Below are 16,016 nucleotides of genomic sequence, written 5' to 3'. Positions count from 1 at the left end.
GTTTCTGGGCAAACCCTGGTCCTCCTGGATCGACGCCGCCAAATTACACTGCTCCGACAGTAAGAACCCCACCGCCTCCTCCTCCTTTTATTATCCTGTAACCTTTCCATTCACCTAGAGCCACTGGGAAAAAGTGTGTGTGTGAGAGAGAGAGTGGCCCCCGGTGTCCTCCATGCTTCTCCCTCTCTCTCTAAATAAATACACACGGAGACAGATCATCAGTGCACAGAGAGAGGCCCGGCTGCCAGGGCTGTCTGTCTGTCTGTCTGTGCCCGGCTCCCCGTGGCAGCCCGCGGGGTGGGCTTTCGCAGCCCCACGGTGTTATCTGTTTAAAAGGCTACTCTGTTGCTGCTTGCATAGTTTTTTTGGTACCTATCTGGGCCAGGTAGATGGAAACCCGGACTTGGAGAAAATGTTGCATTGTCAATTTGTGCAAGATTCTCATGTACAGTATTTATATGGATCTGTTTGCAAATAAACACTCTCCCTCCCCCCTTGACTTTGGCTTTTTCCCCCCTGTTTTCCTTATTTTCTTTTTTCCTTTTCTTTTTCATCTGCAGATGTAGATTTAGAAGAGGCTGGAAAAGAGGGTGGAAAAAGCAGGGAGGTTATGAGGCTTAATAAAGAAGGTAAGTGGAGCTACTGGCATTTTAGTGTTAGCATGTGTGGCAGAATCTTCACAGGATTTTGAATATAATGTGAATTGTTCTGCTGGGTACAGAGTGACTAAGGCTTGTCAAAAATTGAGCACGCCCAGGTGACTACTGCTTCATGTTAACTTCTTTCAAAGTATAAATACAACTGGGGGGTAAATGGGGGGAGACTGTTGAAGGCAGAAGTTTACTGCACTTCTGCTGGAGTCCACGTTTGAACCTCCTGATGCTTATCTGCCATTCTTCTCTGGAGCATCCTTGCTAAATGGTGGGGGGTTGAAATCTCTGAAATGAGGAGTGGGGCTCCCCATGCCAACATCCCAGCCTTCCTTGTGGGTAAATGCACGACAGTTTAATGAACCCCACATGGTCAGTCATTCTAGCAGGTACTTCTCCACTCTCCACTGAAAATCATTGTCCATGGCAAACCTTTGCAGCCAGTTACATTTGACCCGCTTGGCGTTTGGTCACAGATTGTTATGTGATGAACAGGGTTAGGGGCATCTGTATATGCAGCCCCTGCCCCTCGCCTTCCCCTAGCTCAGCCAGTCACCATCTCTGTTTTCCCAGCATGGAAGTAAGGTACCTGCAGTGGGACTCAGTGAGTAGGTAGGTCATCCCAGACCAAGACATGCAAGTGAAGCCACAGCCTGCTGGAACTGGGCATTGAACGCACATGGTTGTCATAAATAAATCATATCCCGCTCACGTTTGCAAGCCTGCCATATGTAACTCTGGCCTATGGGCTTCACATGGAGCTACTCCAGAGGCTACTTTCTGCTGAACAAATGAATGGGCTCATTTGAATTGTGATTCGCTAACTGATGTCTTGTCAGCATAATTGGCCAGAATTGGGAGTGGGAGGACAAGCACAAGTGAGCAGAAGAGATTGGTGGGAAATGTTGAAAGTGTTCAAACATGAGTAGGCCCTAGGAGCATGGACCATCCAAAATGAATGGAGAAAGGGCCATTAGTTCCCCAAAAGTGGTCCCTCTCATGAAAGGGGATGTCACCCTGGAAGGCAGCTGAAGCCTGCGTGGAAAGATGGAACTCATTTTGTGGATTGACACTTAAGGTGGTCCATTTTCTGTGCCCAATCATTTCCTGACCATCCAGTGAGAGGAAAATTTGTCCTTCGGAAAAAATAACATGGAGGTTAAAATGCATGCATATTCAAGGACAATTCTCTAGCATAGTATTTCTGCTAATTAAGCACTTTGGGAACAAAACATTATTCTAAAGATGTTTACTTCTAAATACCTTAGTGTGATCTTGATATGTGTCTTCAGGATGCATGAGGTATTGATGTCAAGTGGACTTCTTACAAGTGGCAGTTTGTTTGTGCTAAATGTCCATGTGTGTGGGCAATGGGAAATATCACTAGAGATTATTTTTCTACACAAACTCTTGAGATCTTTAAACGCTTATGAGACTCAGTTATCAGGCTATGTGTTCACAAAAGATGTTGTGAAAAATCTATGTTGAAGTTGAGTCAAGGTCATGGTATGGCACAGGATGGACACCTCTCAGGTCTGGGTGACGGATTATGACTATAACACACAAAACTCATTTCTCGGCTCCCCCCCCAACTCACTGCTTCTGTATCAAAAGACTCTTGTTCTCAGATTCTTTTTGCCTCATGAGAAATGGATTCTTTTAAGGAGAAATGAAAAGCTCTCCTTTCCTCAGAAGTCACAAGTGGTACATCCTGCTTATTATGTCCTATGTCCTGTAAAGGTACAAAGATTTAGCTCCTAATTATATACATTTGCATTACGGACACCCACTGTTCTGCATAACTTGTAATTGCCAATTTCGCCAAAATAGCCGTATATAGACTGAAATCTCTGTTCACACACCTGGGTGAGCAAGTCCTGATGGTCTTTCTGGTATATGCACACAGTTTTCATTATTGATAAAATATATTAAATACATATCCCCATGGTGAGGACTTTAAGGGTCGAACTAAGACAGGGTGTTTGTCAAGGTGTTTGGCTGCCTGGATCTCCAGTAACGCCAATTGCCTAAATCTTGCCGTGAGCATCCTCTTGGAGTCATCAACAAGGTCTTGGGGTGGATAAGTCTGTGGCTGGATCACTGCAGGCCACAAAGTGGCCTGTGTGTGACTGTGTATATCCATGTGTATGAATATACACAGATTGTCCATGACGTTGTTGGCAGTAGGCAGATCTTGAAAGGAAACGTGGGGTTTTATGGCAATGAATCAACAAGATAAAGTTTAGGAATTCCAAAAGAGAAATAAAAGGATATGATTCAGATTTTGATTTGATCAAAATTTTTGTGGTGAAATGTACATAAGATTTACCGTCTTTACCATTCTGAGTGTACATTTCAGTGGTATTAAGTACACTTAAATTGTTGCACGCCTATTACCACGTTTCGTTTCTTAACTTCCCCATCATCCCAGCCAGGAACTCTGCACCCATTCTACAATCATTCCTCGTTCTTTCCTCCTCTCAGTCTTGGTAACCTCTGTTCTACTTTATTTATGAAGTTGCCTTTCCTAGATATCTCATATAAGTGGAATCACCCACTTTGTCTGGCTTAGTTCACTTAGCAGAATGTTTTCATGGTTCATCCATATTGTAGCATGGATCAGTACTTTGTTCCTTTTAAAGGTTGAATAATATTTCATTGTATATATACTGCATTTTGTTTGTCTACTTATTTGCTGATGGATATTTGGTTATTTCCATTTTTTGGTTATTGTGAATAATGCTGCTATGAACATTGATATGATATAATGTTTTTTTATAAACTAAACTGAGGAGGGGAAGTTAGGCTAGAAATGTGAATAAGAATCATTTTGTCTTCTGCCTCTATCTGGCCACAGCTTTGAATGACACAAGGATTTGTAGACTTTTTTTTGTGTGTGTGTGTGTCAACGTCTCACTCTGTCACCCAGGCTGGAGTGTAGTGGTGCGATCATGGCTCACCGCAGCCTTGAACTCCTGGGCTCAGGTGATCCTGCTGCCTCAGCCTCCCGAGTAGCTAGGACTGCAGGTGTGCACAATCATACCCAGCTAATTTTTCTTTTTTTTTTTTTCTTTTGTAGAGACAAGGTCTCACTATGTTATCAAGGCTAGACTCAAACTCCTGGGCTCAGGCAGACCTCCCACTTCAGCCTCCCAAAGTGCTGAGATTGCAGGCGTGAGCCACCACGCCCAGCAACTTGCAGACTTTTTAAATCACCTGATTCTTGTAGTATAGTTCCTTCCCCATCTCTCACCCCTTTAACCTTTGTCTGCTTCAATTCTCCACCTATATCTGGTATGAACTGTTAACTGAATGTTTTGAAATCTCTGGAATAAAGTCCTTTACGTCCTTGTTATTATTTCATCGAAAATTAGTTAAAATTAAGGTCAAGAGGAACTGGCAAATACTTTTGAACCTTGCCACATCATCACCTGGATTCAGAGGGTGTTGCTGATTCCATCCACGAGGTGCTTAAATGGGGTTATATCCTGGACAGCCCGGACGGTAAAAGGAGCAGGAGAGAGAACTCTGAGTCGTTCGTTCCCTGTGTGTTCTCATGTGCCCCTGAGAACGACATTATCATCTCTGGGTGTATTCTCTCATCTCCAAAGTGAGGAGGTGGGTCAAAGTGACCACTCAGGTCCCTTTAAGACCTCTGAACCCAAACGTCTCTATTCAATGTGCCTACCTGTGATATGAAGTGACACCAGGCAAACTGTTTCTAAAGAAATTTTTTAAAACATCAAGCCCTCACATTAAAAAATCTCTAATTATTTCAGAAATAACTGGGTTTATTTTCTCAGTTTATAACTTCTTGGTGACAAAAATCACTGCATTTCATACACAAGCATATTCTGCTGCAAGTAATTTGTGAATGGTGTGTGGCCTTCTGCACGCTGAGGAAAGTGAGGGGCTGCATCCAAACCCAGGGTAAAATGTTCTCCTACTGGGGAGCAGTTTGACCTCGGCCAGCTTGGATCAATCAGGCATTCAGATTTCCTAAGAGGAGGGGTCTCAGAAATCTTATTAGCCTAATCTAAGATGTGAAATGTGTTTATGGATGGAACAGTCTAAGGACGGCCATTCTTCTATGCTAACCTTTAAAAATAATTTTCTCTCTTCAGTTTGGTAGATTTATCTGAAGCCTTTTTTCCGACTAATTGGGGAAAAGCGCTTAGTGATTTAGAAAGATGGCCTCCTTTTCTACTTGCCTCCCTGAGCATTTTTTTCAAGAATGCCGATTCATGGGTGAGGAACAGGGTTCATATGGCTCATGAATGTTCTTAACCATAAAACAGGCCTAAGAACAGCGTTGCTGTGAGGATTAAGTGAGATAATACAAAGGGCTTAGCACATAGTAAGTGCTTAATGAATGTTGGCTTTTATTCTTTTTAAATTATTATTGTGATCATCACCATCATGTATTAATGCAGCTAGTTCTAGAAAACTTTATTCTGATTAACTAGGGTTTTAAACTAATCTGTGATGAAGGAAAAAGATATATTGTAACAGGAACTTTATTTTTTGGAGTAAGCGACTTTACCATAATTTTGTAAGGCTAATAATCTTTCAAAAATAATTGCTAGCCGGGCTCGGTGGCTCAGCCTGTAATCCCACACCTTTGGGAGGCTGAGGTGAGTGGATAGCCTGAGCCCGTGGGTTCGTGACCCGCCTGGGCAGCGAGACCTCATCTCTACAATAAATCAAAAAATCAGCCGGGCGTGGTAGCTCCTGCCTGTAATTCCAGCTACTTGGAAGGCTGAGGTGGAAGGATCGCCGGAGCCCAGCGGGTCGAGGCTGTGGTGGCCGAGAGCGGCCACTGCACTCCAGTCTGGGTGACCAAGTGAGATTCCAACTCAAAAAAACAAACAAAAAATAAAAAATAATTGCTGTGGATATCAATGTTTTAAATTAAGTGCAATTAATAGGTGATCATTGATAAGTTTTATTAAGAACTAGAAAAAATACTTAGGCAGTCCATGGACTATGGCTAAGAAGAGTTTATACACAGTTCTTTCTAAGGATTGGGAGACCTAAAAATTATTTTTAAACATGATTGATAACATGTTTTATTTTATCACTAAGGGGGAAAAGTTCTCAGTAGGTCCTTGTTGGGTCTTTTGGAAACCTACACTTGTCACTTTGAGCATTTGTCTGTGTTTTAATGTTCCCGCATCTTTTGATTTGACTTAGATAAACTGGTGGAATACTTCCAATTTGTGAAAATTGTGGCTGGGTGCAGTGGCTCATGCCTGTAAGTCCAGCACTTTGGGAGGCTGAGGCTTGAGCTCAGGAATCCGAGAACAGCCTAGGCAACATAATGAAGCCTTGTCTTTACAAAAAAATTTAAAAATTAGCCGGGCATGGTGGCATGTGCCAGTAGTCCCAACTATTTGGGAAACTGAGGCGGGAGGATCCCCTGAGTCCAGGAGGTCGAGGCTGCAGTGAGCTGTGATTATGCCACTGCACTAGGCCATAGAATGAAACTGACTCAAAAAAAAAAAAAGAGAGAGAGTGAGGAAGTTGTGTTGGGACCAGTAAAACCTTGCTGTGATTCTGAGTTTACTGTTCTCCTGAGATACTGGTGGAATTAGACTAGAACATAGGAGGATGCAGGAGACATGAACACATGTCAACTCAGATGTAGGAGTCTGACAGTTATGGCTGAATGGAAGCAAATGGGACGAAAAGATGGCAACTGACTTGGTAAGAATAAAGTTTTCTTAGCGTCCAAGCCAGGAAAGCCAGCAACGGGCCATGAGATTTATGGGAAACTGTGGACAGCTTCCCTTTATCATACGCAGATGACTCTGTTATCTATGTTAATAGGAGATGGGAAGACACGAAGTCCACAGATTACACAGATAAACCTCATTTTCGCCATTAATTTCTACTTCATTCCCCATCAAGCCTACCTTCCTCCCCTTTTGCTACTAAGCAGCCACATTTGTTCACTTTGGCGTTTCACTGTCATCTCTCTTCTCTTGCCCTGCATTTGGGATGGAAGGACAGGAAGAGGGGGCAGCTTGAAGGCGGTAGAGAGGAAAGATGAAAACGAGAGCCGGGCTCGGTGGCTCAGCCTGTAATCCCGCGCCTTTGGGAGGCTGAGGTGAGTGGATTGCCTGAGCCCGCGGGTTCGAGACCCACCTGGGCAGCGAGACCTCATCTCTACAATAAATCAAAAAATCAGCCGGACGTGGTAGCGCGCGCCTGTCATTCCGGCTACTCGGAAGGCTGAGGCGGAAGGATCACTGGAGCCCAGCAGGTCAAGCCTGCGGTGGCCGGGAACGGTCACTGCACTCCAGTCTGGGCGACAGAGTGAGACTCCAACTCAAAAAAAAAAAAAAGAAAGAAAATGAGAAGGGCCTGGAGAACTGATAAGCTTTACAAGTTCGCCCGCTGATGAAGCAGGGCATGCCACTACCAGGCTAGCAAAACTGAGAAAGGGCATCTCAATCATCTAGTTTGGAAAACACAAAGCTTCCAAAATGAATATCTCTTTATACATGTAATTATTCCCATGTGCCTGGGTTCCCATGTGGAGAAAATGTGGCTCTGGCTTCTTTCAAAACAGGAAGTCAGAGAGGATGGGCACACTAGGAAACACTGTATATGTGATAGGGCCTTCCACAAGTTACACTACACCAAGGTCTCAACAAATGTCATTCTATTAGAATAATTTTTTTCTTTTATTATTACTTTTTTTTTGTAGAGACAAAGTCTTGCTATGTTGCCCAAGCTGGTCTCGAACTCCTGGGCTCAAGCAGTCCTTCCACTCTGGCCTCCCAAAGTGCTGATATTACAGGCGTGAGCCATTGTGCCCAGCCTATTAGAATAATTTTTGTGTGTGTGTACTTTATTTTTATTTTGCATTGGAGTCACACACTGTGGCCCAGGCTGAGTGCAGTGGCACACTAACAGCCACCGCAGACTCAACCTGCTGGGCTCACGCGATCCTTCCACCTCAGGCGATCCTTCTGCCTCAGCCTTGCAAGTAGTAGAATAGTTTTTACTGCTAGGAGATGTAGACTTACACACATTTATTTAAAACTACTATTAAAAAAATAATAATGTTCACATGTTACAAAATTCAAAAGAATATACAAATGAAAAGTGAGTCTCCTCTCACCTTGCTACAGTTGCTTATATTTTCTTCCAGAGAGCCTCTGTGTGCATTCAATTAGCTACATATAAAATGGTTGTCTTCTTGTTCTCACATGACTGGTAGAAAGCTGTAAGTTTTGTCTGTGTCATGCCATTTCCACTGATCTTAGAGAGTTGTCCATATCAGTTCACAAGAAGCCACCACCTTCTCTTTTTGGTGCCGGCATAATAGGGTGACAATTTAAGACTCTGGGTGTCTTGATTTTTTTTGAGAGTCGGGATCTCATTTAGCCACCCAGGCTGGAGTGCAGTGGCGTGGTTATAGCTCACTGTAACCTCAAACTCCTGGGCTCAAGAGATCCTCCTGTCTCAGCCTCCCAAATAGCTGGGACTATAGGTGTGTGCCTCTATCCCTGACTAATTATGATGATGATTATTTTTATAGAGACAGGTTTTGCTATATTGCCCAGGCTGGTCTCTAACACCTGGCCTCATTTTCTACTGCTTTGTCAGTTTTCTTCATGCATTTGACACAGGGAGCTTTCCTGGGGACACAGCAGTGAAGGGTCCTGCCTTCAGCACTCTTTCAGCCGAGCAGCAGAGCCAGACATTTAAAAGTCAAGGTGCTAGCCTGGCTCGGTGGCTCAGCCTGTAGTCCCGTGCCTTTGGGAGGCTGAGGTGAGTGGATTGCCTGAGCCCGCGGGTTCGCCACCCGCCTGGGCAACTTGGTGCAGAGACCTCATCTCTACAATAAATCAAAAAATCAGCCCGGCGTGGTAGCGCACGCCTGTAGTTCCAGCTACTCGGAAGGCTGAGGCGGAAGGATCGCCGGAGCCCAGCAGGTCGAGGCTGCGGTGGCCGGGAGCGGCCACTGCACTCCAGTCTGGGTGACAGAGTGAGACTCCAACTCAAAAAAAAAAAAAAGTCAAAGTGCTGTTGGAGGGCGTGGCAGGAGGCCTAACTGAGCTTAGGGGTTTACTGAAGGCCACCCTGAGAAAATTCTATGTAAGCTAAAACCTAGAGGATGCCTGGAAGATATTCGTGTGTGGAGCCAGGCAGGGTGGAGTTAGAGGAAACGACCAGCATGAGGGCCCAAAGTGTCAGAAAGTATAGACATTTCCAGAATCTAAACAGTGTTCTTGCTGGAGTGAATGTAGCATCACACACAGTAGTATCAGGTTTCTCACTGGCGACGCTACCAACATTTTGAGCAGGGTACCTCTGTGGTGGGGCCATCCTGTGTATTGTAGGGTGTTTAACAGAATCCTTGGCCTCTACCCACTATGTGCCAGGGCTGCTTCCCTGCCTTCCTCCAAGTTTGGACAACCCAAAATGTGTCCAGCCATTGCTAAATGTCCTCTGAGGGGAGGGGACAAAATTACCTTCATAGAGAATCACTGGTATAAGATGAGGCTGCAGAGGTAAGAAAAATAGGCTAAGATCCTCACAGAGATATTCTTTTTTTTTTGAGTTGGAGTCTCACTCTGTCACCCAGACTGGAGTGCAGTGGCCACTCCCGGCCACCGCAGCCTCGACCTGCTGGGCTCTGCCGATCCTTCTGCCTCAGCCTTCCAAGTAGCTGGAACTACAGGCACGCACTACCACACCCAGCTCATTTTTTTTTTATTTACTATAGAGATGAGGTCTCGCCAAGTTGCCCAGGTGGGTCTCGAACCCGTGGGCTCAGGCAGTCCACTCACCTCAGCCTCCCAAAAGCACGAGATTACAGGCTGAGCCACGGAGCCCGGCTGAGATATTCAATATCTGTCCCTGGCTTAGGCCTATAGCCCATGTCAGTCTGCCTTGTCGAATACTCAGCAGACCTGTATGGATGGACTGTCACTATCCCCAGGCACTAGGTGTCATTTGGGAGGATCTAAAGAGAGAGGAGACTCGGTCCTTCAGGGAATGCTCCTCCAAAGGTTTCCAAGTTGATGCCTCTAGACCTTTCATATCATTTTGCGGTCCGTGGTGACAACAATGAGATGCAGGTTCTGATTCCAGGTGGCCGGACCCTCCCTCACTGTGGGTGGACGAGACCCCCACAGCGCCAATTCTGATAATGATGGCATTTATTCTACAGTGGCCTCTGGTGTCAAAAGCACCACAGTGAAACATTAAGGACTTCAGTTTATATTTAAAGTCAGGCTGGAAATACAACCGGCGTTCTCTGCAGTTTGATTACCCCTGGGATGTGTCTGCAATGGGGATGCACATCACAGAAAGTAAAGCGGCTGACTTCGAGATTTCCATGTTAAGTATTGGAAAATATGAAGCCTGGGAGGGTCTGATTCCTGAGGCTTCTGACCTGTGTGCCAACTGGTCTCCAGCATCATTTAGGGCCGCGAGGCCGTGTTGACTTTCAGCCAGAGGTTCCCATGGGCCTACTGTCTCGGCAGTGGAATTGATTTAGAAAAGTTAGGCACATTCGTTGCTGCATGGTTTCCTGTGTAGGCTGCATTTTATAGCTTTTGAGTTAACCTTTCATTTATGACATTTTGTTTCATTCATGACATTCTTCGGAAGTAGACATGGAATGGTAGTAGCCGAGAGTGAGACCCTGTCCCAGTCAAATCCTTTTTATCTAGGGACCCCATACTCTGAGCTGCCTGGTGTTCATATCTGGGGACAGCGAGCATTGAGTGACTGCCTTCATCAGATGTAGCCAGAATGGGGAGGGACTTCATCAGATGTAGCCAATAGGTTGGACTTCTTCAGAGCATTGTAGAAAAGGAGAGGAAAAGATTGACTTTGGCGTGTCTCTCTCCTAAAACTCTTGGTACAATGTTCTGCTGCCGGTGGGCTCCCGGCAAATGCAGTTTGGCTGACTTTCTCTTACTCTCTCCTTGTGATGGGTGCAGACTGCCAAATAGACAGGGGGTCACTTGAACTAATGATAAAAAGAGCTCAGGAAATGCCTTCTTGCAAGTGGGCTGAATATAAGACATGGAATTCTTGGTACTCATGGGCTAGACCTGGCTCCCACAGTTGTCTCTTAGGAAAGCTGGAATTCTGTGGCGAGGAAGGCATTGTTTTTTATAGAGATGCTTTATCATTTGTACCTGTGGTTTCATAACTAAATTCCACTTGCCAACTTTATAGGATTGGGTGCTTAAAGAAGAAAAGGAAACCAAATCAATACTCTTGAGGGCAGGACAGAATGGTACCAGGTCACTGGAGTAGGGAAGATAAAAGTGAGTCAGTGATGAGCTTTTTGAACATAGGAACACTCATCAGTGTGCCTGATTCTGTGAGGCTCGTTGTGAATCCGTGAACATTAAGGGTTCAAGGACATCCTCAGTGGGACAGGGATGAGCAGGAAGCAGACAAGGGGAGAAAGTAGGAGCTATGTGACCCTGCCCCAATCTGCTAATAGGTCACAGAGTTCTGGGGTAGGAGTGGGGAGTCAGGATACCCTGTCTAATGACACTAACCACAGGTGAGTCCCGCATTGTGGGGTATGGAAGATGATGGTTGAGACATGGTTCTAGCTGGGTCATATCAGATCAAGGTGATGTCTAGCTCTTAGAAGGTGTATTGGCCACAAAATGACAAATACATGAAGGTTCCTAGAGTAGTTGATTCATAGAAGCAGGGTAGAATGGTGGATACCAGGGGTGGGGGAGGGGAAATGGAGAGTGAGTGTTTAAGGGGTACAGAGTTTCATTGGGGAGATGCAAAACTTGTGGAGATGGATGGTGGTGATGGGATCACAGCATCGTAGAGACGCTTAATGCCTCAGAACTGTATGTTTAACAGTGGTTAAAATGGCAAATTTATGCCATGTGTGTTTTACCACATAAACACACACACACACATGTTCATTGGCATTTCAGACTTGGGAGTTTCATAAAACATTATTTAAAACTTGACCACTTACTGACTGTGTATTACATTAAAGCCTCAATTTCCTCTTTTTCAGAGTAGGAATAATAGTACCTCTCAGAGTTGCTGTGAAAATAAATTAGATACTGTTTGGCATGTAGTAGCCACTCAGTAATGCTAACTTTTGTTGTGATGATTCTTTTTACCAGGCACGCGGAGCTTCTTCTTTGTCTTAGAGGTGCCACTTGCAATATTTGTGTCCCTGGTTCTTTAAGGGTGCCAGGAATAAAAACAAAAGGAGTTGGACTGGGGTCTCTGTGCTGTTCGTTTTGAAGAGTGAATCTGTTTCACTGTTTTACAGAGTGTGGTCATTCTGGAGACCCTGTTATGAGGCCCCCTAGGTACTTGGCACCCCAGGCCACAGGAACCAGGGACATGCATTTTTAAACAGGCTCCTCAGGGGGCTCTGATGTTTACTGAACTTTGAGAACCACTGTTCATTTATTGAGAGAAGTGACTGTCAACACTGCCCATCTTGAGAACCCCTTGGGAAGCTTTTTTAAAGCAAGGCTTTCATTTATTGGGCATTGGCTAGATGCCAACACAGGGCTAAATGTGCATTTTCTTCTTTAATCCTCATGACCACCCTGTGAGGCAAATCCTATTGTCAGCCCCATTTTCGAGACTGGAAAGCTGAGGCTTAGAGAGGTTAAGTGATATACCAAGGGGATACAGCTGGGAAATAGTAGAGCTGAGATTTCAACTCAGAGGCAGGTTAGTTCCCGAGGCTGTCCGCTGAGCATTCTGTCGTAATGTCTGTCGTCCTCGGAGCAGGGTTAGAACTGAGAGGAGGCAAGCAGGCATAGAGGACACACATTTAAGGAGGGACTCACATGGGCTCCTGCAAGTGCAGAGCAAACACCTCCTTAAATGTTGCACCTGGGCACCTGGCTTGCCTCACCCTTGCCCTGGCCGTGCCTGGGAGAGTGCGTTCTTTAAGCAAAATGGTGAGGCTGAACTAGCTTTCCTTCCCCTCATGTTTGTCAGCCTGCCAATAGGGCCCTGGCTCGCCCCGTGAGGGAACTGCTTTCTCATCCCAAGGTCCCGGGTTTGGGGCCTCTGTGGTCAGAGTCCTGGGCTCAGGGAAATCGCAGGAGCTGATGCAAACTGTTCCTTTTTGGGAGAAGGTGTTCGCAAAGATGGTTGCCAGGCAACTCGAGGGGCATCTATCTACAGTGATGATTTCTCTCTTTTTCTCCCGCTTTTGAATGTCTTCGAGGCCGCTGTTCCATTTCCCTTGTGGCGTTGGGATTGTTAATATTTTCATGAAGGGGATACTCCTCTGGATAATGGAGCGGAGGTGGCTTTTCAGTGAGAGATGTCCTTTGGATGGTGAGACGCCTGTTAAGTGGGTGTGAAAGTCCTTTGCCTTTTTCAGCCACAGTGATGCCCTAGTTGTCACGGGCTCTGAGGGGCAGTGGCAAAGAGAATTCTTTGCACTAGAGTGGCTGGGGAAGGCACAGAATGTATCTCCCATGTGAGGACAGGGCAATGTGGCAATGTTCTGTTCCTGTGACTCTGGGTTTCACCTGCTCTTCACTAACCAGGCCACTTAAGCTTTTTATACGTGATGGCCCTGCTAGTCCTGGAGGAGCTGGTGTCATATCTCCCCTCCCCCCGTGGCTTCAGAGACCAGGGGAGTCCTTGTCCTTGCCTGTGTTCCCTCCTTCTCAGTCACCTCCTCTGTGGGGTTTTAAGTGACCTTGTATGGGCCCCTAGGCCCCTTGTTCTGCCGGCTGGGGATTTGATTCTCCTGATAAGGCTGAGAGCCTTGTGGGCTCAAGTGCCTTTTACACTTGACAGGTCAGAATTCTGCCCGAGACTGGCAGGAAGAAAGGGAACCATCCAGAAAGTGGAACCAGTCACATTTGGGTAAGGTAGACTCCGTTCAGCGGACCTAGGAGCAACAGCCCCTTTTGCTAAGTCCCTAGACTCCAGACCTCTGTTCCCTCAAGTTACTCCTTCCACCATTGTACCCTTCCTCACTGCTTTTGCAGAAGCAGGACAAGGCGCAGAGAGAGCTTAGAACTCAAATGAGTCCTGACCGAAACAAAAGACTTAATGGTAGAATGCAAGCCCAGCATATAATAATCCAGGTTTAAATAGATTAGGGGGCTGTTTGCTTTCCAAATGGAGTTATTGGTGGTTTTTTTGTTGTTTTTTTTTAATTGGAGCCTCGCTCTGTTGCCCAGGCTGGTCTTGAACACCTGGGCTCAAGCGATTCTCCCACTTTGACCTAAAATGCTGGGATTACAGGTATGAACCACCATGGAATTTCTTTAAGTAGTAGACAGCCCTAGAGCTTTTTGAAAACCATATTTGCTTGACAGAAGTTTCTGTGACACCCGCTTTTATGATTTTTCTGCCAGCTCCTCATCCTGGCTTCACCCTGGGCTTTGCACCCTGGCTCCTTGCTCAAACCTCAGGCATTCCCTCTGTGTGGTGATTCGACTGCATCTTCCGCCTGTTCTGACCTCTCCTCCCAGAGTGTTCATCTTACCCATGGTGTGCTGCACCAACCAGCCCCTCGTGGATGCCTTTATGCGCCCCCAGACTCCCTTAAGCCCAAATGCAAAAGCCTTATCCGCCATCTTTAGAAAGGCCTCTCTCCTACCCTCTCTCATTCCCTTCCTCCTTGCCTTCCCATCTAAAGGGCCGTGCCCTGCACCTCTTCATTTTTCCACTTTCCCACCCCCACCCAGGCCAGCCTGCCTCATAGCCTCCCTAGATGCTTATAATAATCGGTCTCCCTGCCAATATCTTCCCTGCACACCCCTTCAAAATTAATCTCCTGAAAATTCATATTGATCAGGTTGCTCCTCCAGTGAAAACCTCTCAGCACTTCCCCACCAACCACAGTTAGTGCAGCGTTCCAGGTCCTCAGGCCCTTCGTACTCCAATAGGTGGCCTGTCCCTCGCAGCGCTTTGGACAGGCTGCCTTCCTTCCCTGTCCCAGTGTCTGCCTCTGGCCTGCCCTCCTTTCTCCCCATACACACTCCTTCCTCAGGGCCAGCCCACACTCTCTGAGAAAGGCCTCTCCACCGCTCAGGACATGCAGCCCGACCCTTCTCTGGACCCCTGCTGTTGGCCATGTGCACTGTGCTCTTTGCCCATAAATCTCATACATTCTCACGCTGTTGCTCACTGTTCTCATGTTCTACCTATTTCTTAGCTTCACAACTGCATTAGAATCTTCTGGAAGTGGGGTGGGGGAAGAACAACCACATCTTTTCTTTTTTAAGTTATCTTTCAACGAGCAGAATGTTAGGATTTGGACATGCAGGGAATTCCACAGGGAGGGGGGTGCATAAGCCTTGAGGACTATGAGATCTCCAGGAAGTTGCTTTTGGAAAAGGGAGGTAGGAGTTAGGATGATACTCCAGTGATACCAGAGAGAAACGGTTCATAATTTATTACAGTTGTAGACACACTTGATGCCTGGCCGAATGCAGTCCTCTATGAAGCAGAGTTTCCAGGAAGCAGGTTTCTTTTTTATTTAGTAATGTTTGTATATGTTTTGCTTTTTCTGTTCAGAGTGCTTGAAGGAGAGTTTTTCTTTCTTGCTCTCCCCCCCATACACATACTCTCTCTTTTGAAGTCTTGCTACCCAACTAATTTGTAAGCCCTTTTCCATTATAGTGTTAAGCTTGTACATGTTTAACGGCCTGCTCTCTAAAAACAATTCCACAGATATGTGTTTATTATAAATTTTACTGATACAAAGGCTATGTAGCGTACAGTTTACGAATAATACAATATTTGCTATTCTTTATTGTAAATATCATATAGTGAATGGATTCTCACCAAATGCTTTTGTGAATTCTTGTATCCCCTGGCCAACCTAAAATTTTAATTGACAAACAAATGTAGATGTCACATGACTGTTGGTTGATATTTTCAGTTAGGTCAGTGAGTAAGTTGAAAGTGAAGGACAAAGATGTTTGTTAGAACTTCACTAGATTGTCAGTGGTGTGAGTGACTTCCTTGCCGAATTGGTAACAATTTTCAAGTACTGAAAGAATGTGTTCTTCATTGTTTTGTGCTATTCACAATACAGCTATAGATGTGACATATAACTGTACCTCGATACCCAAGGGAAGTGGGTTCCCAGACCCTCATAGATAACCAAAATCCTTGGATGCTCAAGTCTCTTATATGAGATGCATATAGTATTTACATATAACCTATGCACTTTGTATACTTCAACGCATCTCTAGTTTATTTACAACACCTAGTACAATGTAAATGCTTTGTGAATAGTTGTTATACTACATTGTTTAGGGAATAATGACAAGAGAAAGAACGTCCGTACATGTTCAGAACAGACACAACCATCCCCCCCCGACTATTTTCCATTTGCAGTTAGTTGAAACCGCA

General features: G+C 45.4%; 1 protein-coding gene across 4 annotated transcripts in view; it reads left to right on the top strand.

Moving 5' to 3' along the window:
• The first annotated feature begins 6 nt into the window (after positions 1–6).
• Positions 7–16,016, top strand: part of ATXN7L1 (ataxin 7 like 1) — a 270,235-nt gene continuing 254,225 nt past the window's right edge. For all 4 annotated transcript variants that reach the window (XM_008071767.2, XM_021719449.1, XM_021719447.1 and 1 more), the window contains exons 1-2: positions 7–59; positions 561–629. In XM_008071767.2, coding sequence (XP_008069958.1) covers positions 611–629 — 19 coding nt within the window. In that variant the 5' untranslated portion in view covers positions 7–59; positions 561–610. The remainder of the gene's footprint in view (positions 60–560; positions 630–16,016) is intronic.

This window comes from Carlito syrichta, unplaced genomic scaffold (assembly GCF_000164805.1).
Source record: "Carlito syrichta isolate Samal-C Ts95f unplaced genomic scaffold, Tarsius_syrichta-2.0.1 Scaffold314713, whole genome shotgun sequence".
NCBI lineage: Eukaryota > Metazoa > Chordata > Mammalia > Primates > Tarsiidae > Carlito > Carlito syrichta.
Note: the sequence above shows the minus strand (reverse complement) of the source record. Positions and strands in the feature narration are given on the sequence as shown.